General features: G+C 35.8%; 1 protein-coding gene across 3 annotated transcripts in view; it reads right to left on the reverse strand.

Moving 5' to 3' along the window:
• Positions 1 to 23,045, reverse strand: part of SCLT1 (sodium channel and clathrin linker 1) — a 284,010-nt gene that overhangs the window by 211,826 nt on the left and 49,139 nt on the right. For 2 of the 3 annotated variants that reach the window (XM_081228386.1, XM_081228385.1), the window contains exons 3-5: positions 4,553 to 4,611; positions 3,952 to 4,024; positions 806 to 861 (exon numbers count right to left, since the gene is read on the reverse strand). In XM_081228386.1, the coding sequence (XP_081084512.1) occupies positions 806 to 861; positions 3,952 to 4,024; positions 4,553 to 4,611 (188 nt within the window). The remainder of the gene's footprint in view (positions 1 to 805; positions 862 to 3,951; positions 4,025 to 4,552; positions 4,612 to 23,045) is intronic. The other variant, XM_081228387.1, reaches the window with a different exon arrangement.

Genomic DNA, 23,045 nt, shown 5'->3' on the forward strand with positions numbered 1-23,045 from the left:
AAACCTGGTAAGAGCAAGTGCTGATAAAATATACGAATCAATAAGAACTCATAAATATCACTGGTGGGAATGTAAATTGGTATAGCCACTTTGGAAATCAGGTGGCAATATATTGCAAAATTGAATATTCACATAGCCTATGACCCATCCCTGAAACTATTCTGCTTATGCATGATATTGAGTGGAAAAAAGGTAAGTCTCAGAAGACTAAATAATACTATTTTTGGAAGTTTTTTAAAATGCAAAACTAAATAATATATCATTAGGAATACACATACCTACAAAAATTTTAAAAAGCAAGGGAACAATAAACAAAAATTCAAGACAGTATTAACCGCTGGCAGAGGGAAGGAGGGGCATGGGATAGGGAAGGAAAACATGGATAAGTGCACCAGTATTGATAAGATTTTAGCCCTTAACTGGATGGTGGGTTGATAGGTTTCCGCTTTATCAGTATGTTTCCTAATATAATATATATTCTATACTATACTATTCATGATTGCTAATATTTATAAAGTGTTTATTATGTACCCTATTTTAAGCAATTACTTTATCGCTTACAGTCAGTTCTAAGAAACAGGTTCTGTTATTATCTCCCACTTATAGATGAGAAAACCCTAAAGCACAAAGAGGTTAACTTGTCCAAGGTCATATAGTTAATAAGCAAGGGATCCAGGAGTCAAAAAGGAAATCAGGCCCCAGCATCCACACTCATAACCAGTATACTCCATGAATAAAATACCAAATAACAATAATAAAAGTTACCTAAGACAACAATAAGATAATCAGTAGTTAATTGATCTACCTTTCATTTTCCTTGATGACATTTTCAAGTTGTAGTTTCATCTCACCCATCTGTTTCTGAAAGAATAAAATATGGCTGCAGAAAAACATTTTCCAGACAATTAGATTTATATTAAGTAGTTCATTCATATGCAAGCAATTGGATTCTATGACACTAGTCTACAGATAAGAAATAATTATTCTTCACTTCTAACAAGTAATATTAAATATAGATATTTTAATGATACACAGAATGTAATAGAACATTTTGAATAGAAGTAAAAATATTTTATATAACATATTAAGAAATATTTTAAAATGTAATTCCTATATTTAGAGATGTTTATAGGAAAAGAGATGTAAGATATTCCTTAATATGTCACTATAAGAAATATCCGATGATCCCTAGACCTTGAATATATATCGTAATTCATCTTAGTTTAGGTGAAGCCCATGTAAGTGCTTGAATTTCAAGAAGTAAAATGTTAATGGCGAAAAAAGCAAATAAAGATCTTCTTTAGCAATAATTCATTCAGTCTCTGATTGACCACCTTTTTTAGTTGTATAAACTCTCTGCACTATACAAGGCTGCTACAGTAAACCAATGTGGTCACTAACACATACATTAGTAGGAAAGATGGTAAAAAAAAAATCACTAACTAAAATACCAATACAAATAAAATATATAAAGGGAATGAAATGAAGGTATTTTTAATTTTCTCTGAGGGGTTAAAGGGATTGTAAGATTTCAACAGGAAAGAAAGGGCATTTCAAGTAGGGTGAAATATGAGTAAAAGCAAAGAAGCAAAAAATATTAGACGACACAGGCATAGTCATCAGTTCTCAGTAAGAGTAAATGAGCAAGTGGAGATCAGGAAGGAGGCCATGTAAAATCACACTTAAAACAAAACTGCAATCAATTCATGATCTGTCCATTACTCTTGATTGGGTACCCCAGGCTAAAGGAGAAGAGCCAATCCTGGAGTGAACCTGGCAAGGGAAGGGTGGAACAGGCAATCCTCCAAGCCTTTCTCTCTCCCTTTCAACTAGAGAAGCTCAAGGAAGCTTCCTCTAGGAAAACAGTAACAGCCAATTATAACTACGAAGCTGGCTTGAAAGGTGAACCTTTCCCAGGTCCCTGCTGTGCCTGAATCACAATTAAATCAAAATGAATGAATTCACTACCAGATAACTGAGAACTGACCACACATGGAGCCATGCAATGAGAGATAAAACTGGAAAGGCAGGTGGCAGGTCTTGCTTGAATGCCATGCAGACTAAAAGGTTTCTATTTTATTGTAGCAATTATCCCCATTTTGTAATTATTTTTTAAAAATCGGTCTTTAAAAATTGCAAAAATGTCAGCATATCTTGAAAAATATTCAAATAATTAGGTAGGATATATGCATTAACTAGGATTCAGGGTGGATCATGACAGTAACACTAAAAATTCTTTACTGTAAAATATTTCAAAACATTTAATCGTTGAAAGAAAACAAAAATTCAGCAGTACCTTTCTTATCATCATATTTTCCCCTATTATTTACATTTTCTGGAAGAAACTTTCATATAGAGAATTCTTGTGAATATTTTCCTGCTTTCAAGATATACTATTTTTTGACTGGTCAATAAGATAAATCATAAGAACTATTGCTGCTCAATAATATCTATGTGAGCAAGTGTTCTTAGAAGTAGCTGTCAACATCTTTTTTCTCTCTAAAAGTAGCAACTATTCTTGCCCCTTAGGCTTTCTGCTACAGCTTTCTCTCTCTTGAAATTAATCCAGTAATCACTCTTAGATGGAGAATGCCAAATGGAAAAATGAAGTTAAACACCTTAATAAACTAGCTGATTAAAGACATAAATGAATCAGGTAAACTATAAAAAATTAAAATTTAAAACAGTTTAATTTCAAGATAACTAGATATTCCACTTTATAACAATCAAACCACATGTCATTATAGCAATTTTGAGAGAGTGAACTCAGCAGAAACTTTAGGCTCACTAGTCCTAAAAATAAAAGCAAAATACCATTTGTGCAAAAGAGAGCTTTCTGTTGTTCTTTATCAATTAAAAAATTTAAACAGCTCATACAGCTCAACAGCAAAAAAACAACCACCCAATCAAAAAATGGGGGGAAGATCTAAACAGACATTTCTCCAAAGAAGACATACAGATGACCAACAGGCACATGAAATGATGCTCAACATCATTAATTATTAGAGAAATGCAAATCAAAACCACAGTGAAGTATCACCTCAGACTGGTCAGAATGGCCATCATCAAAAAGTCTACAAACAATACATACTGGAGAGGGTGTGGAGAAAAGGGAACCTTCCTACACTGTTGGTGGGAATGTAAATTGGAAAACAATACTGAGGTTCCTTAAAAAACTAAAAGCAGAGTTACCATATGATCCAGCAATCCCACTCCTGGGTATATATCCGGAAAAGACAAAAACTCTAACTCAAAAGATACCTGCATCCCAATGTTCATAGCTGCACTATTTACAATAGCCAAGAGCTGGAAGCAACCTAAGTGTCTATCAACACATGAATGGGTAAAAAAGATGTGGTGTACATATACACAATGGAATATTATTCAGCCATAAAGAATGAAATAATGCATTTGCAGCAACATGGATGGTCCTAGAGATTATCATACTAAGTAAAGTAAGGCAGACAGAGAAAGACAAATATCATATGATATCATTTATATGTAGAATCTAAGAAAAAAAATGATACAAATGAACTCACTTAAAGCAGTAACAGAATTACAGAAGTAGAAAACAAACTTATGGTTACCAAAGGGGAAAAGAGGGGGCAGGGCTAAATTAAGAGTTTGGGATTAGCAGATACACACTACTATATATAAAACAGATAAACAACAAGGGCCTACTGTATAGCACAGGGAACTAGATTCAATATCTTGTACTAACCTATAATGGAAAAGAATCTGAAAAAGAATACACACACACACACACACACACACACACATATATATATGTGTATAACTGAATCACTCTGCTGTACACCAGAAAATAACAAGTAAATTGATTACAGGTAAACATTTTCTTCCTTATCAATGTTTTTGTAAAGAAAGGGAGTCTATTTTTTCTTTTTTTTATAAGAAAATATTACCAAAAGGTTGGTAGCTATGATTTCATACCTGATAATATTTCAGCTGCCCATTTAGCTCTTCCAGATGCTTATCATACTCAGTAATAAGAGGAACTAGAAAGCTAAAGAAAATTTCAAAGTTAAAAAGATGCATATTCTTTTTAATCTAGTTTAATAAATATGTAACATGAAATAAATTAAACATCAAAATTTTTATGTTAATTTTCTCCATAGCAATCAATACTTTGCCTTTTTCCTAAACCAGAGGTTCTCAACCTTAGCTCAATTAATATTTTAGGCTGAATAATTTTTTGTTGTTGGGGGCTGACCTGTGCACTGTAGGATGTTTAGTAGCATTCCTGGCCTCTACCCATTAGATGCCACTAGCACCCTTACCCTCCACAACTGTGACAAGTAAAAATGTTTCCAGACATTGTCAAATATCTGGGGAGGGAAGGGAAGCAAAATCACTCAGTTGAGAACCACTATTATAGAAAATAATACTGGCTTTTTTTCCCCTTGTCAATTCAATGACAGATCATTTAAACCTAATTATAGCAGAATATAAAATAAACATTCCTAATACTAAAAAATTAACAATAATTAAACATAATTAAGAAAATAATATTTTTCTGGTAATTCAACCTTACCTTTGGTCAACTACTGAGTTTTCTACTGTGTCACCTGCAGCTCCTTTGAAGACAGATTTCTATAACAGAAAATACTGCATCTTAAAATTTTGTTTTCTCACATCTTTCTAGTCAAAACTGACAGTAGTTTAAAATTAAATACAAGTAAACATTTTATAACCTTAAATCTGTCACTGCAATTACAAAAGAGGGAAAGAGAAAAAAAAGTTATATTAATTGATGCCAAAAAAGTATTCAGTAAATTTTAACACCCATACATAATACAACTCTTGGCAAAATAGAAATAGGAAGAAATTTCTCAATTGATAAAGAACATCTACCAAAAACCTACATCAATTACTATTCTTCATAGTGGAACATCAGAAGCACTGCACGAAATTCAGTAATAACACAAGGCTGCTCACTATCACTGCTAAAATTCAGCATTGTACTAAATGTTCCAATCAGTGGAATCTGCTGCAGGGACAGGGGGTTGGAGACCTAAAGGCTGAAAAGGAACATATAATACTATTCTCATGTACAGACAATTTGACCGTTTACCTAGAAAACTCTCTCTATAATCTACCAATTATTAGGACTAAGAACAGAGTACACCAAGTCACCAGATAGAAGATCAAACATAAAAAAAACAGCTGCTTTCCCAAATACCAGCAATAATCAGAAAATGTGATAGGAAAAAATATGGTATTCACTACTATAAGAAAAGGTAGTACTTGAAAATAAAACAAAAAAATGTTGCAATAACTTTAATAAAATATTAACTTTACTGAAGGACATAAAGGATCTAAATAAACAGGGTTCTATACCATATTCATATGTGGAACAGTCAGTATTATAAGTATATTAATTTCTTAAAATTCACTGCAGGTACAATGCAATTCCAAAAAAGAAATCCAATAGAATAATTTATGAAACTTGATCTTAAACAGATGGTAAAGTTCCTATGTTTGAGTAAATGTGCAAGAATAGCCAAGATAATGTGGCCAAAAAAAAAAAAAAAAGAGGGGAGAACTTGCTCTACTATGTGTCAAAACACTATAATGCTAGAGTAATTAAAACAATATGGTTCAGACACAGTAACAAACAGAACAGTACATAAAATTCAGAAATAGATTCAAGTATTTATGGGTATGCAGTGTATAAAAGAAGTGGAATTATAACTATAATAAATGGACAAAGTATTGCTTTTCAACTAATAGTGTTGGGTAAAAAAATAAAATTAGATCCCAGCACACACTAAATGGAAAGTAAATTACAGATAGATTAAAGATCCAAATGTTTTAAAAATTTAACAACTATTGAAAGAAAATGTATTATTGACCTTGAGATACAGAAAGCTTTCTTAAGCTCTAAAAATGCAGAGACTATTGCCTGCTTTGTTCACCAATATTCCAAGCAGTGCCTGGCATACTCTCACTCAAAATACATTTTCTAGCCAAAAGACACAAGTAGTAACATCTATAAACAGAAGAAATAACATATTTTACAATATCCAAATTTAAAACTTCTATACAACTAATGACACCATAAGCAAGGTTAAGAGGACAGTATAATTTTAACATGACCAAAAAACACAGTAACTATTATAAAGTATGCAGAAACATTCAAAACACAAGGAGATGTATAAGAACTTTCAGTGGAGCTTTTACTGTAATTAAAAAAAATAGGATAAATGAAAAATAATACAATAGGATCTCATAAGTACGTCAAGGGATTAGCAAGACATATGTATCAACATGGATATATCACCAAAAAAGGGGTTACCTTCTAGGAGTAGAAGGAAGGGAATGGGACAGTGGGAAGGACAGATAGATTCAAAGGAATTTTTTTTTTAATGAAGTATAGTTGACTTACTGTGTAAGTACTGTGCACAGTACTGAGGTGTATAGCAAAGTGATTCAGTTATTTCATATATATATATATATATATATGTATATATATATATATATATATATATATTTCAGATTACTTTTCAATATAAGTTATTATAAGATACTGAATATAGTTCCCAGCACTATAAAGTACATTATTGTTCCTTATGTATTTTACATATAGTAGTTTGTACCTGTTAATCCCAAATTCTTAGTTCTTCCCTCCCCCTCCTTATCTCCCCTTTGGTAACAATAAGTTTGTTTTCTATGTTTGAGAGTTTGTTTCTGTCTGTATATAAATTCATTTGTATTACTTTTTAGATTCCACATATAAGTGATATCATGATACATGTCTAACTTATTTCACTAAAGTATGATATTCTATAGGTCCATCCATGTTGCTGCAAATAGCAATATTTTTCTTTTTTATGAATGAGTTAATATTCCACTGTATATTTATACTACATATTCTTAGACCAATCATCTGTTAATGGGCACTTGGGTTGTTTCCATGTCTTGGCTATCGTAAATAGTACTATGAACATAGGGGTGCATGTATCTTTTTGAAATAGTTTTCACTTTTTCTGGATATATACCAAGGAATAGGATTGCTGGAGCAGATGGTAACTCTATTTTTAGATTTTTAAGGAAACTCCATACTGTTTTCCATAGTGACTACACCAATTTACCTTCCCATCAATAGTGTAGGAGGGTTCCCTTTTCTCCACACCCTCTCCAGCATTTATTATTTGTACAGTTTTTGATGATACCCATTCTGACCAATGTGAGGTGACATCTCTTTGTGGTTTTGAGTTGCATCTTTCTGATAATAAGTGATGGTGAGCATTTTTTCATGAGCCTGTTGGCCACATGTAGGTCTTCTTAGGAGAAATGTCTGTTTAGGTCTTGTGCCCAGTTTTTGATTGGGTTATTTGTTTTTTTGTTATTGAGTTATATGAGCTGCTTGTATATTATGGAAATTAAGCCCTTGTCAGTCGCATCATTTGCCAATATTTTCTCCCAGTTGGTAGGTTGTCTTTTCATTTTGTTTATGGTTTCCTTTGCTGTGCAAAAGCTTGTAAGTTTTACTAGGTCCCATTCATTTATCTTAGCTTTTATTTCTTTTACATTGGCAGAATGATCTAAGAAAATATTGCTATCAGTTATGTCTAAGAATGCTGTGCCTATGTTCTCTTCTACGAGTTTTATGGTGTCATGTCTTAAATTTAGGTCTTTAAACCATTTTTGTATATGGTATGAGGCAGTGTACCAATTTCAGTGACTTACATGTAGCTGTCCAGCTTTCTCAACACCATTTCCTAAAGAGATTGTCATTTCTCCATTGTACATTCCTGCCTCCTTTGTCAGAGGTTAACTGACCATAGGTGTGTGAGTTAAATTCTGGGCTCTTTATTCTAAAGATCCATTGATCTAAATATCTTTTTGTGCAAATACCACAATGTTTTGATTACTATAACTATGTCATATAGTCTGAAGTCTGGAAGGGTTATGCCTCCAGCTTTATTCTTTTTCCTCAGGATTGCTTTGGCAATTCTGGGTCTTTTGTGGTTCCATATATATTTTACGATTATTTGTCCTAGTTTGGTGAAAAATGTCATGGATATTTTGATAGGGATCACATTACATCTGTAGATTGCTTTGGGTAGTATGGCCATTTTAACAATACTAATTCTTCCAATCTAAGAGCATGAGATATCTTTCCCTTTCTTTGAATTATCTTCCATTTCCTTTATCAATGTTATATAGTTTTCAGCTCCTTGGTTAAGTTTACTCCTAGGTATCAATACTTTTTTCTTTTTGATGTGATTTTAAATGGGATTGTTTTTTCACTTTCTCTCTCTGATATTTTATTGTTAGTGTAAAGAAAATCAACAGATTTCCGTATATTTATCTTGTAGCCTGCTACTCTGCTGAATTCATTTATTAGTACTAAATAGGTTTTACGTGGAGACTTTAGGGTACTCAAAATAGAGTATCATATCATCTGCAAATAGTGACGTTTTAACCTCTGACCTTCCAATTTGGATAAAATTTATTTATTTTTCTTGTCTGATTGCTGTGGCTAGGATTTGCAATACTATGTAGAATAACAGTGGTGAGAATGGGCATCTTGTCTTAAATCTGAATTTACTGGGAAGGCTTTCAGCTTTTCACCACTAATATTATGTTGGCTGTGGGTTTGTCATAAACAACTTTTATTATGTTGAGATATGTTCCCTCTAAATCCACTTTGGTGAGTTTTTATCATGAATGGATATTGAATTTTTTCACATTTTTCTGCATCTATTGAAAGTACCATGTGTTTTTTGCCTTTGCTTTCATTAATGTGGTGTATAATATTGATTGATTTGTGAATTGAACCATCCTTGTGACCCTGGAATGAATCCAACTTCATCATGGAATGCTCCTTTTTATGTATTGTTGGATCCAGTTTGCTAATATTTTGTTGACAATTTTTGCATTTATATTTGTCAAAGATATTCGTCTGTAATTCTCTTTTCTGCAGTGTCTCTGTCTGGTTTTGTTACTAGGGTGATGGTGGCTTCATAGAATGACTTTGAGACTGTTCTCTCCTCTTAAATTTTTTGGAATAGTTTGAAAAGGATACATTTAGGTTCTTCTTTGTATGTTAGGGAGAATTCCCCAGTGAAGCCATCCAGTCCTGGACTTTTGTTTGCAGAGTTTTTTTCTGTTGTTTTGGTTTTTTTTTTTTAAATATTACACTCAGATATTTCACTTCTAGTGATCAGTCTGTTCAAATTCTGTTTCTTCCTGACTCAGTTTGGGCAATCTGTATATTTCTAGAAACTTTGTCCATTTCTTCTAGACTGTCAACTTTGTTGGCAAATAATTGTTCATAGTATTCTCTTACGATTTTTTTGTACTTCTGTGGTAAAGTATTGTTATTTCTCCTGTTTCACTTCTTATTCTGTTTATTTGGGTCCTCTCTCTTTTCTTCTTGGTGAGCCTGGCTAGAGATATGTTGACTTTGTTTATATTTACAAAAAACCAGCCTGTGGTTTTATTGACCTTTTCTATTGTTTTTTATCTCTATTTTATTTATTTCCTTTCAGATCTTTATTGTTCCCTTCTTTCTGCTGATTTTGGGTTTTATTTGTTCTTCTTTTTCTGACTCTTTCAGGTGGTGGGTCAGGTTGTTTGAGATTTTTATTTTTTCTTGAAGAAAGCCTGTATCGGTATGAACTACCCACTTAGACTGCTTCTGAGGCATCCCATAGATTTTGTAAGGTTGCCTTTTCACTGTCATTTGTCTCAAGGTATTTTCTGATTTCTTCTTTGATTTCACTGTTGGCCAATTGGTTTTATAGTAGCATGTTGTTTACTCTTCATGTGTTGTTCTTTTCTTGTTTTTCTTTCTGTGGTTATTTCTAGTTTCATACTGCTGTGCTCAGAAAAAAAGCTTGAACCCTCCCAGACTTCAGATAATTCTACAAAGCTAAAGTAATCAAAACAGCGTGATAATGGCATAAAACAGACATATGGATCAATGGAACAGAAGAGACAGCCCAGAAATAAACCCACACACCTATGATCAATTAATGATCAATTAATCTTTGACAGAGGAGGCAAGAATATACAATGGAGAAAAGACAGTCTCTTCAGAGAATGGTGTTGGGAAAGCTGGACAGTCACATGTTAATGAAGTTAAATACCCCACTCCATACACAAAAATGAATTCAAAATGGCTTAAGGAGTTTAATATAAGACATGACACAATAAAACTCCTAGAAGGGAACATGGACAAAATATTCTCTGACATGAATCACAGCAACATTTTCTTAGGTCAGTCTACCAAGACAACAGAAATAAAAGCAAATACAAACAAATGGGACCTAATCAAACTTAAAAGCTTTTGCACAACAAAAGAAATCACCGACAAAATAAAGACAATCTACAGACTGGAAGAAAATATTTGCAATGATTCAACTGACAAGGGTGTGTGTGTGTTAATCTCAAATCCCTAAATTATCCCTCCCCGTCCCTGTCCCCTTTGGTAACCTTATTTTCTATGTATGTGAGTCTGTTTCTGTTTTGTAAATAACTTCCTCTATATCATTTTTTTAGATTCCATATGTAAGTGATATCTTATGATATCTGTCTTTGTCTGACTTACTTCACTAAAGTATGATATCTCTAGGTCCATCCATGTTGCTGCAAATGGCATTATTTCATTCTTTTTATGGCTGAGTATTATCACATTTTATGTATGTGTGTGTGTGTGTGTGTGTGTGTGTGTGTGTGTGTGTGTATAACACATTTTCTTTATCCATTTCTCTGTCAATGGACATTCAGGTTGAATCCATGGCTACTGTAAATGAATGCTGTGGCTATGAACATTGGGGTGCATGTATCCTTTTGGTTTTGTTTTCTTTCTTTTTTAAAAAATATTTATTTATTTTGGCTGTGCTGGATCTTAGTTGCGGCACATGGGATCTTCGTTGCAGCATGTGGGATCCTTAGTTGCGGCACGCGGGTTTCTTAGTTGCAGCATTCAGTTTTCTTAGTTGCAGTGTGTGGGCTTCTTAGTTGAGGCATGTGGACTCTTAGTTGCGGCAAGCCTGCAGGATCTAGTTCCCCGACCAGGGATTGAACCTGGGCCCCCTGCATTGGGAGCATGGAGTCTTACTTACTGGACCACCAGGGAAGTTCCTGCATGTATCCTTTTGAATTAGAGTTTTCTGTGGATATATGCCCAGGAGTGGGAATGCTGGATCATATGTTAACTCTATTTTTAGTTTTTTAAGGAAACTCCATACTGTTTTCCACAGTGAATGCACCACTTTACATTCCCACTAAAAGTTTAGGTGCATTCCCTTTCTCCACACCCTCTCCAGCATTTGTTATTTGTAGACTATTTAATGATGACCATTCTGAATGGTATGAGGTGATACCTCAGTGTAGTGTGGATTTCCATTTCTGTGATAACTAGAGATGTTGAGCATCTTTTCATGTGTGTATTGGCCATCTGCATGTCTTCCTTGGATTCTGCCCATTTATTGATTGCGTTGTCTTTTTTTGATATTGATGTGTATAAGCTCTTTGTATATTTTGAAATTAATCCCTTGTCAGCAGTAGCATTTGCAAATATTTCCTCCCAATCCATAGCTTGTCTTTTCGTTTTGTGTATGGTTTCCTTTGGTGTACAAAAACTTTTAAGTTTAATTAGGTCCCTTCTTTTTTTTTTTTAAGGAGTCTCATTTTACTTGTTGAGAGAATATTCTTTTTCTTTTTAAATATTTATTTATTTATTTATTTATTTGGCTACACCAGGCCTTAGTTCTGGCATGTGGGATCTTTGTTGCCACAAGCAGGATCTTTAGTTGTGGCATTCAGGATCTTTAGTTGCAGCATACAGGATCTTTTAGTTGCAGCATGCAGGCTCTTAGTTGCATCATGCAGGATCCAATTACCTGACCAGGGAGCGAACCCGGGCCTCCTGCGTTGGGAGTGCAGAGTCTTAACTGATGGATCACCAGGAAGTCCCCATTTGTTTATTTTTGTTTTTATTTTCATTACTCTAGGAGGTGGATCAAACAAGATCTTGCTGTGATTTATGTCAGAGAGTGTCCTGCTTATGTTCTCCTCTAAGAGTTTATAGTGTCTGGCCTTACATTTAGGTCTTTAATCCATTTTGAGTTTATTTTTGTGTATGGTGTTACAGAATATTCTATATTTCATATATTTCATTCTTTTACATGTAGTTGTCCAGTTTTCCCAGCACCACTTATTGAACAGACTGTCTTTTCTTTATTGTATATTCTTGCCACCTTTGTCATAGATTAACTGACTATAAGTGTGTGGGTTTATTTCTGGGTTCTCTATTCTGTTCCACTGATCTTTGGGTGCTTTTGTGCCAGTACCATACTGTTTTGTTTACTGTAGCTTTTTAGTATAGTCTGAAGTCAGGGAGTGTGATTCCTCCAGCTCCATTCTTCTCAATATTGTTTAGGCTATTTGGGGTCTTTTGTGTTTTCACTCTAATTTTTAAATTTTTGTTCCACTTCTGTGAAAAATGCCACTGGTATTTTGATAGGGATTGCACTGAATCTGTAGATTGCCTTGAGTAGTATGGTCATTTAACAATATTGATTCTTCCCATACAAAAACAGGTCTTTTGCCTCCTTAAGTAGGTTTATTCCTGGATATTTTATTCTTTTTCATATGATGGAAAATGGAATTGTTTCCTTAATTTCTCTTCCTGATATTTCATTGTTAGTGTATAGAAATGCAACAGATTTCTGTATATTAATTTTGCTTATTTTTATGTTAATTTTGTATCCTATGACTTTACCAAATTCATTGATGAGCTCTAATTTTCTGGTGGCATCTTTAGGATTTTCTTATCACCATATCAACTACAAACAGTGACAGTTTTACTTCTTCCTTTCCAATGTGGATTCCTTTTACTTCTTGTCTTCTCTGATTGCTGTGGCTAGACTAGGACTTCTAATAGTATTTTAAATAAAAGTGGTGAGGTGGGCATCCTTGTTCCTGACTGTAGATGAAATGTTTTCAGCTTTTTAACACTGAGCATGATGTTAGCTGTGGGTTTGTCATATGGCTTTTATTATGTTGAGGTGTGCTCCTTCTATGCCCATTTTCTGAAGAGTTGGGGTTTTTTTTCATAAGTGAATGCTGAATTTCATCAACAGTTTTTCTGCGTCTGTTGATGTGATCATATGGTTTTTGTTCTTCAAATTGTTAATGTGGTGCATATCATTGTTTGATTTGAGGATATCAAAAAATCCTTGCATCCCTGAGATAAATCCTAGCTGATCATGGAGTATGATCCTTTTAATGTACTGTTGGAGTCAGTTTGTTAGTATTTTGTTGAGGAATTTTGCATCAATGTTCTTCAATGATATTGGCCTGTAATTTTCATTTTTCGTGATATCTTTGTCTGGTTTTGGTATCAGGGTGATGGTGGCCTCACAGAATGAGTTCGAAGTGTTCCTTTCTCTGCAATTCTTTGGAATAGTTTCAAAAGGATAGGTGTTAACTATTCTCTAAATGTTTGGTAGAATTCAACTTTGAAGCCATCTGGTCCTGGACTTCTATTGATCGGTAGTTTTAAAATTACTGATTCAATTTCTGTACTGGTAATTTGTTCGTATTTTCTATTTTTTCCTGGTTCAGTCTTAGACTGTACCTTTTCTAAGAATTTGTCCATTTCTTCTAGGTTGTCCATTTTATTGGCATATAGTTGTTCATGGTAGTCTCTTACGATCCTTTGTATTTTTATACTGTCAGTTGTACCTTCTTTTTCCTTTCTGATTTTATTAACTTGCACTCTCTCCCTTTTTTTTTCCTGATGAGTTTGGCTAAAGGTTTATCAATTTTGTTTATCTTTTTCAAAGAACCAGCTTTTAGTTTAATTGATCTTTTCTATTGTTTTTTTTTCAGTCTCTATTTCATTTATTTTTCATGATCTTTATGATCTCTTTCCCTCTACTAACTTTGGGTTTTGTTTGTTCTTCTTTCTCTAGTTCCTTTAGTTGTAAGGTTAGGTTGCTTGAGATTTTTCTTGTTTCTTGAGGTAAGCTTACATCACTAAAAACTTCCCTCCTAGAACTACTTTTGCTATGTCTAATAGGTTTTGGATCAGCATGTTTTCATTTTCATTTGTCTCTAGGTATTTTTTAATTTCCTCTGATTCCTTTAGTGATAAACTGGTTGTTCAGTAGAATATTGTTTAGTCTTTACGTATTTGTGGACTTTTGCAGTTTTTTTTCTTGTAGTTGATTTCTAGTCTCATAGTGTGGTCAGAAAAGATGCTTGACATGATTTCAATTTTCTTAAATGTACCTAGGCTCATTTTGTGGCCAAGTATGTGATTTATCCTGGAGAATGTTCCAGTTGCAGTTGAAAAGAATGTGTATTCTGCTGGTTTCAGATGGAATGGTCTATTTATATATCAATTAAGTCCATTTGGTCTAATGTGTTATTTTAAGGCCTGTGTTTCTTATTGATTACATCCATGGATATAAGTTGGATGTTAAAATCCCCTACCATTATTGTGTTATTGTTGATAGTTCCTTTAATATCTGTTAATATTTGATATATTGAAGTGCTCCTATGTTGGGTGCATATATATTTACAATTGTTATATCTTCTTGGATTGATCCCTTGATCATCATGTAGTCTCCTCCTTTGGGTCTTGTAACAGTCTTCATTTCAAAGACTCTCTTTTTTCTGATAAATATTGCTACTCCAGTTTTCTTCTGATTTCCATTTGCATGGAATACCTTTTTCATCCCCTCACTTTGTCTGTGTGTGTGTCTAAATTTGAAGTGACTCGCCTGTAGGCAGCATATATATGTGTCTTGTTTTTGTATTCATTCAGCCAGTCTGTGTCTTTTGGTTGGAACCTATAATCTGTTTACATTTAAGGTAATTATACATAGGTATGTTCTTAGTGCCATGATTTGTTAATCATTTTGGATTGGTTTTGGGGGTCTTTTCTCCCCCACTTTCTTCTTTTGTTATCTTCTCTTGTAATTTGATGACTATCTTTAGTTTTATGTTTGGATTTCATTTTCTTTTTTTGTGTGTATATCTATTATAGAATTTTGGTTTGCAGTTATCATGACATTTTTGTATAGCAGTCTATATATTCACATGACTGTTGCTGATCTCTTCATTTCAAATGCATCTTAAATACCCTACATTTGTAATCTCCTCCCCTCACAATTACTATTTTTCATATAATATTTTACATCTAATTATTTTGTGTATTCCTTAACTACTTATTGTGTATATAGATGATTTTACTAATTTTGTATTTTAACCTTCCTAGTAGCTTGGTGTGTGGGTGATTTCCTACCTTTAGTGTATGCTTGCCTTTACTGGTGAGCTTTCTCATTTTGTAATTTTCTTGTTGCTAGCTGTGGTCTTTTCTTTTTCACCTAGAGAAGTTCCTTTAACATTTGCTACAAAGCTGGTTTGGTGATGCTGAATTTCCTTTAGCTTTTGCTTCTTTGTAAAGCTTTTGATTTCTCCATCAAATGTGAATGAGAGCCTTGCTGGGTATTCTTGGTTGTAGGTTTTTCCCTTTCATTACTTTAAATATATTGTGCCACTTTCTTTGGGTATGGAGAGTTTCTGCTGAAAAATCAGTTGATAACCTTATGGGAGTTCCCTTGTATGTTATTTGTTGCTTTTCCCTTGCTGCTTTTAGTGTTCTTTATCTTTAATTTTTGTCATTCTAACTACAATGTGTCTGGGTGTGTTCTTCTTTGGGTTAACCCTATATAGGACTCTCTGTACTTCCTGGACTTGGGTGACTATTCTTTTTCCCATGTTACAAAAGTTTTCAGCTATTATGTCTTCTAAAATGTTCTCAGACCCTTTCTCTTCTCCTTTTGGGTCCCCTATAATGTGAATACTAGACTTGGACTTGGTATTGTCCCAGAGGTCTTTCAAACTGTCCTCATTTCTTTTCATTCTTTTTTCCTTCTTTTGTTCAGCAGCAGTAAATTCCACTACTCTATTTTCTAGCTCACTAATCCATGCTTTGGAATCATTTAGTCTACTACTGCTTCTTGTAGTGTATTTTTCACTTCAGTTATTGTATTCTTCATCTCTGTTTAGTTGTTCTCTATATTTTCCATCTCTTTATTACAAACTTCTGACTTCTTGCTCTGTGCATTCATTCTCCTCCTGAGTTCTTTAACCATATTTATGGTCATTCCTCTCAACTCTTTCTCAGGTAGACTGCCTATCTTATTTCTTCTTTTGGGGTTTAATCTTGTTCCTTTGTCTGGAACATATTCCTCTGCTGCCTCATTTTGCCTAAGTTGCTATTTGTATTTTTATTATGTGGTGGATTAGTTATGTTTCTCGATCTTGGAGAAGTGGCCCTCTGCAGGAGGCATCCTATGCATCCCTGCTGGGTACTCCCATCTTGTCACCTAAGTTATATGCTCTAGGGGTTCCCCCTAACAGGGCTGTGTGGATCCTTCTCTTGTGGTGGGCTCTGTGGGCAGCCTAGTAGGCTTGGTTGGCCCCTAGTCTGGTTGCTGGCTAGGCCCCGCCTTATGTGGATGCTGTTGGTTGCTCTTTAGTGGGGCCTGGTCATAAGGTGGCTGGCTGTGGAATCCTAGGGGGCCCCAGGACTAGTGCTTCCTCACTGGTGGGTGGAGTTAAGGTCCCAAAGATTCTGGAGCTGTTGCCCATCCACTGTTGCCAAATCCTGGGATTAGCACTAGACTACTGGTGGGCAGAGCTTGTCCTGGAGTCTGGCTGCAGGGCCCAGAGATCACAGAGATCATTTTCGAATGTTGGGTGGGTGGGGCCAACTCCTGACACAGTGGGGTACGGGCTCCAGGGTGTCCTGAAGGTGGCTTTGGGCTGCTCGTGGGCTGGGCCAGGGCCTAAATGGTCCCAGGGTAAATTGTTTTCTTGCTTCTGTTGTCTGCCCCCTGGTGGGTGAGGCTGGTTGAGAGGACTGTGCAGACTTGCAGGCAGGAGGAGTTGGTGCCTGGTCACTTGTGAGTGGAGCTGGGTGTTGGCCCTCTGGTGGGCAGGGCTTCCAGGGGCATGTCTAGAGGAGCCTGTGGGCTCATGAGTTCATGAGGCAACCTGTCTGCTGATGGGTTGGGCTGTGTCCTTGCTCAGTTAGTTTGGCCTGAGGCATCCCAGCACTGTAGCCTGTAGGCTGTTGGGTGGTGCCAGGTCTTGGCATTAATGAGCTTAAGAGACAATCCCAAGATGTCAGCTGCCACAGAAGCAGCGTTCAGATGGCTGAATGTTCCCCAAAATGTCTGACACCAGTGTCTATATCCCCAGAGTAAGCTGCATCTGCCCCCACCTCTCGATGAGACTATCCAAGACCAGCAGATAGGTTTGTCCCAAGCTCCTATCAAATTACTTCTTCTATCCTGGGTCCCAGTGCATGTGAGCCTTTGTGTGCACCCTTTAAAACTGTAATCTCTACTTCCCCCAGTCCTTAGGGCTCCTGCACTTAAGCCCTGCTGTCCTTCAAAACCAAGTGCTCTGGGGGCCTATCTTCCCAGTGCTGGACCCCTGGGCTGGAGAGCCCAATGTAGGGCTCAGAACCCTCACTCCTGTGGGAAAACCTCTGCAATACAATTATTCCCCGGTGGGTCACCCAGTTGGGGGGTATGGGATTTGATTATATCAGGAGTCCGCCTCTTCTAGCTATCTTATTGTGATTTCTTCTTTTTATCTCTATCTGTAGAAGATGTTTTGTGATAGCCTCCAGTCTTTTTCATCAATGATTTTTCTGCTTGTGATTTCAGTGTGCTCATGACAGGAGGTGAGATCAGGGTCTCTCTACTCTGCCATCTTTAACCTTGGAGTGACTTATATGTGAGCTCCTCTTTTGGTCTCTGCATTTTCCTTCTCCTACTTTGTTTCTCTGGGTTGTTGTGAATGTCCATTGGTAAAGCCACTGTGTGGAAGGATCCTGGGACCAGAGCCCTCTGCTCCAATGACTACATTATCCTCATCACATGAAGAGATGCTTCTTCTTTTTTAGGAGTATCTGAGAGCCTCAAACCTTCTTTCTACTCCACTCATTCTTCCCCTCAGAAGAAGAGGCTGTCTTATCAAACTATGCAATGGGGAGAAGAGTCACTGCCCACACCTACTGTATGTTTTTGATTTGTAGTTACCCTGGATTTCAAGTATGCTGACCTATAACTATACCTACTTGCATTAAACTGATAGTCATGCAAGTGCAAACACATTGTAAATGATCTACATTTTTATATTTCCCTCCCCCACATTTTGATTTTGATGTCCTATTTTACATCTTGATGCTTATCCTTTTGCTGTTAATCACTTTTGCTTATACTCACTATTACAATTTTTTGTTTTTTAAACCTACATTGCTTATTTAAGCGATCTTCAATCATTTTATATATTTGCCTTTCCTATTTTGATCTTCCCTTTCCTATAGATTCTTGCTTTTTTTTTCTATTTAGAGTAGGGTAGGTTTAATATTGCTGTATGTTTTTAGTTTTTACTTGTCTGAGAAATATTTTCTCTCTCCTATTCTAAATGATAATCTTGCTGGATAGAGTATTCTAGGCTGCAAATTTTTCTCTTTCAGGCATCTGAATATATCATGCCACTCTCTTCTGGTGTGCAAAGCTTCTACAGAGAAATCAGCTGATAGTCTTATGGGGATTCCCGTGTAACTGACTGTTTTTCTCTTGCTGCCTTTAGAATCCTCTCCTTACCTTTAACTTCTGCTATTTTAATTATGACATGTCTTGGCGTGGGTCTGTTTTGGTTCATCTTGTTTGGGACCCTCTGTACTTCCTGTACCTGGATATCTGTTTCTTTCTTTAGGCTGGGGAAGTTTTCAGTCATTATTTCTTCAAATACATTTTTGATCCCTTTTCTCTCTCTTCTTCTGGAATTTCTACTATGCATAGGTTGGCACACTTTATATTATCACAGAGATCTCATATGATGCTCTCATTTGTCTTTCTGACTGCTGTTCTGACTGTTCTGACTGGATGAGTTCCATTATTCTATCTTTCAGATGAATTATTTGTTCTGTGTCATTCAATATGGTACGCATTGCTTCTAGATCCGTTTTCACCTTAGCAAGTGAATTGTCTAATTTTGATTGGTTCCTCTTTAGAGTTTCTAGTTCCTTGTTACAGTGATCTGCATTTCTATCAATCTTTCTTAACTCCTTTAGCACTTTTACTACCTCCTTTTTGAACTCAGGGTCTGATAGACTGGAGAATTCTGTCTCATTATTTGTTCTTTCAGGGGATTTCTCTTGTTCTTTTAGGTGAGAGTAGCTCCTCTGCTTTTTCATTTTACTTAACTTTCTCTGTCTCTATGAATTTAGGGGAAACAGTTATCTACTGTGGTCTTGAAGGGGTGTTTTTATGTGGGAATGTCCCTATGTAGATTGAGTGAGCCCAATCTTTTTGGTGTGAGAGCCAGTTTTGATATGGATGCCAGCCACATCTTTCCTTAGAGTGTGCTGGCTGTTATCCCCTTGATAGAGGGTGTGACTGGTGCTGTGGTGTCCAGAGCCTGTGCAGGATGAGTGGCAGGGCCTACTCTTTGCTGTCACTGCCCTGTCAGGGGCAGGGTCTGTTCCCTAGTTGTTAAAGTAGAAACACTGAGGGTTGTGTTAGATCAGGCTCTGTTGTCCTTGAGTGTGTGGTCACAGCAAACATATATGTTGCCCATGTAGTCATCTGCAGTTCTGCCGAGAAGCAGCCCAAGGTCATGTCTCTTTCTCCGTGTATTCATCCGAGACCTAGTGGTAGGCTGTGGTGTGGAATAGGCTGGGGCTGGGACACAGTGGCTTGCAGGAATCAAGGATATAGTCCAATTGATCAGTCATTTACTTTATGATTAATTTTTTTAAATTGAAGACATCTTGCCTATTATAAGCTGATAGACTTTTCTCCCAAATTTTTTTCTGAAACCCTTATTATTTTAATACTTTATACATTTAGACATACAATGAATCCAGAAGTTACATCTGAGAATAGTATGGGTAGGGATCAAGATTTTTTTTTTCTCCTACATAAAAACCTGGCATAGGTAGGGCTACTTCTGAACTCTATTCTGTTCAGTTGGTTTACTTGTCCATCCTTGGCCAACATCACACTGTCTTAATAATGAGAGCTTCACAATAAATCTTGACTTCTGCTACTATCTGTTCTCCAGCTTGTTATTCTTCTTTAAGATTGTCTTAGCTCTTCTTTGTCTTTTGCATAAAAATTTTGGAAACAACTTGTCAAATTTGAAGAAACAAAATCCCCCAGTATTGATTGTGATCTTGTTGAATTCAATTAAGCTATGTAATCCATGAACACAGTATATCCTCACATTTATTATCTTAAGCTTTTCATTAGAATTATTTCTAACTATTTAATGTATTTTCATGCTACTGTAAATAGTATCACTCTTTAAATTTCATTTTCAATTGAACTGTTGCTATTTATAGAAATAAAATTAAATCTGTAATTTTGTCTTGTATCGAAAAACACTACTAAATTCATTGATTAAATCTGACAGATTGATGATTTTTGAATTTTCAATATACATCGTATTGTTTTCTACAAATAATGATAGTATTATTTCTTCCTTTCCAGTTTTTGTATCTTTATTCATCTTGCTTTGAAGAAAAGTGATTTTACCAGGCATCCATGCTTTATTCCCATTTTCAGGGGGAAAACTTTCAACATTTCACCATCAAGCACAATGCACATCTAGTAGCTAGTCTATCAAATTAAGGAAGTTTCTTTCTGTTCCTAGTTTCCTGAGACTTTTTATTGTCGTAGGGGGTTAAATTTTACTAATTATTTTCTGATTTCTTTAGATAATCATATAATTTTTCTTCTTTTTATTCTGTCAATATGGTGATTTATGTTGATTTATTTTCAAATATTAAACCATCTTTGTTTAATATATTTTATTTGCTAATAGTTAAGTATTTTGAAAGTTCATGAGTAAGATTGCCTATAGTTATCTTTCTTCAAAACTCTGTTCCAAGTTTGTTATCAAGATTATGCTGGGCTCAAAAGCAGTTGAGAAGGAATTCTCCATTTTATACTCTCTGGAACAGAGGTGTAAGATTGGTTTTATTTCTTCCTTTTCATGACTGGAAAAGTTCACTATGAAGTCCTCTAGACCTAAGGTTTTCTTTAGTTGGATTTTTAAAAAATTTCTTTAATGCTGTGTTTAACCCATATATACAAATTAGTATCATTTCAACAGTTCAATAAAAACTACTGAGATATTTTATTGGTTTGTCACACTAAGTGTTTTGAAATCCAGTGCAAGTTTTACACTTAATAGGACATCTCAAGCATTCAATAGCATGACCACTGGAATTCTAGAAAATGTGTTGTTTTTACCCTTTCACATTTAGATATTTGTCTACCTGAAATTGATTTTTGAGTGTAGTGTGAGGTAGGAATCTAGTTTCATTTTTTCCATATGATTATCCAGTTGACCCAGAACCAATTTATTGAAAAGACAGTCCTATCCCCCTGTTCTGCTATGATCCTTTTGTCTTAAATCAAGTGTCCACATATGCGTGAATCTGTTTCTGGACTCTATTCCATGTCATCTGTTTATTCATCTACACAATCTTAATTACTGTAATTTTTGTATTAAGTCCTGATATCTGGTAGGGAAATTGTTCCTAACAGTTTTTAAGACAGTCTTAGCTATTCCTGGTCCTTTGCCATTCCATATAAATTACCTGTTAAGTTCTTCAAAAATATGTCAGGATTTTGACTGAGATTGCATTGAATCTATATATCAGTTTGAGAAGAGCACTTTCTAAAAAAAAAAAATTATCTGTTCATCTGATGCTATCATCTAGGTAGGATCTGGACAGGTCCTTGCCTTCTAGACTCTGTTACTTTCCACATTCTGAGGTATAAGCAACTGACTGAGAGGCTCAACCTTCAGAGCTTTGATGAGAACACAATGGAGCCCCCCTCCCACATTCTTGCAGGAGAATGTCCCTGACAAGGCAGAACAAGGGCAGAAAGTCCCTGGCAAGGTTCTAAAATCATAGGGTGCAGGAAAAGATGTCTTAGAGGAACCAGACCAAAAAACCTTGAGTCCTCATCTGTCTACAATATGGGCCTTGGGCCCTTGTGTGTGAGTTCTCAGGAGTCACCCATTCTTGCACTCACTCTAACCCAGGGTAGATCAACAGACCTATCCTCCTAGAGATCAGATTAGATGCTTTCCACTCCTCACTCTCCTCTACCTTCTCTGTCACTGGTCTTGCTGTTTGCTTTGTGGTAACAGATGAAGTTTTATAAAGAAGCCAATTACAAATGTAGAGAATTATGCAGGCTGGCTGACCAGGCAGGAGAGGAAAGGAACAAACAGACTCTCTAGAAAAAGGAACTTGTTAAAGGTGTCTCTGGCACCTGAAGAGGACTGATGAGGATGAAGAAAAAATAAAGACAGTAGTAAGATAATCAGAAGGCAAAATACAGATAGTAGTAAGATAACCAGGATCTGGTCATAGCTGAAAACACCATCAGAGAAAAGAGGTCCTGTAAATAAACGAGCTTACCATTCAATCTAAATGTTGTTTGGACATCATCTTGAATTCCCTATGTTCACCAGGTCACACTTCTGGGAATCCACCATCCTGGAAATTCTGAACTGCACCAAATCTATCCTACTAGTAGATAAATCATCTCTCAAAGATGATATCTGTGAATCCCCAGATCTCATTGGAGGTGGCTGGAGTTTTGATTAGGACCAGAGTACAAGGGACTAGGAAGAAGCTAGGAGGAGGAGTAGGGGCAAAGATAAAGGAGTAACAAGAAAGGGGAGCAAGATGAACAGGGCAGCAAGTGGACAGTCTGGAAAGAATAGGGGAAGAGCTGGGAACAAAAATCCTTAAGGTAGGGTGGCAGAAAGGGATGACACTCATCAGAAGAGGGAAACAGGTACAGCATAAAGCTGAAAGAGGTGGACAGTGCTGAGAAGTAGACCGAGGGCTAAAAGACTGACACAGGGGAGGATGGTGGGTTGGATAACATGAGCAAGAAGGAACAGAAATAGGAAGTGGAGGCAGGGAATGGAATGGAGAAATTAGAGGT

The sequence above is a fragment of the Mesoplodon bidens genome (genome assembly GCF_964165515.1).
Source record: "Mesoplodon bidens genome assembly, chromosome: 1".
NCBI lineage: Eukaryota > Metazoa > Chordata > Mammalia > Artiodactyla > Ziphiidae > Mesoplodon > Mesoplodon bidens.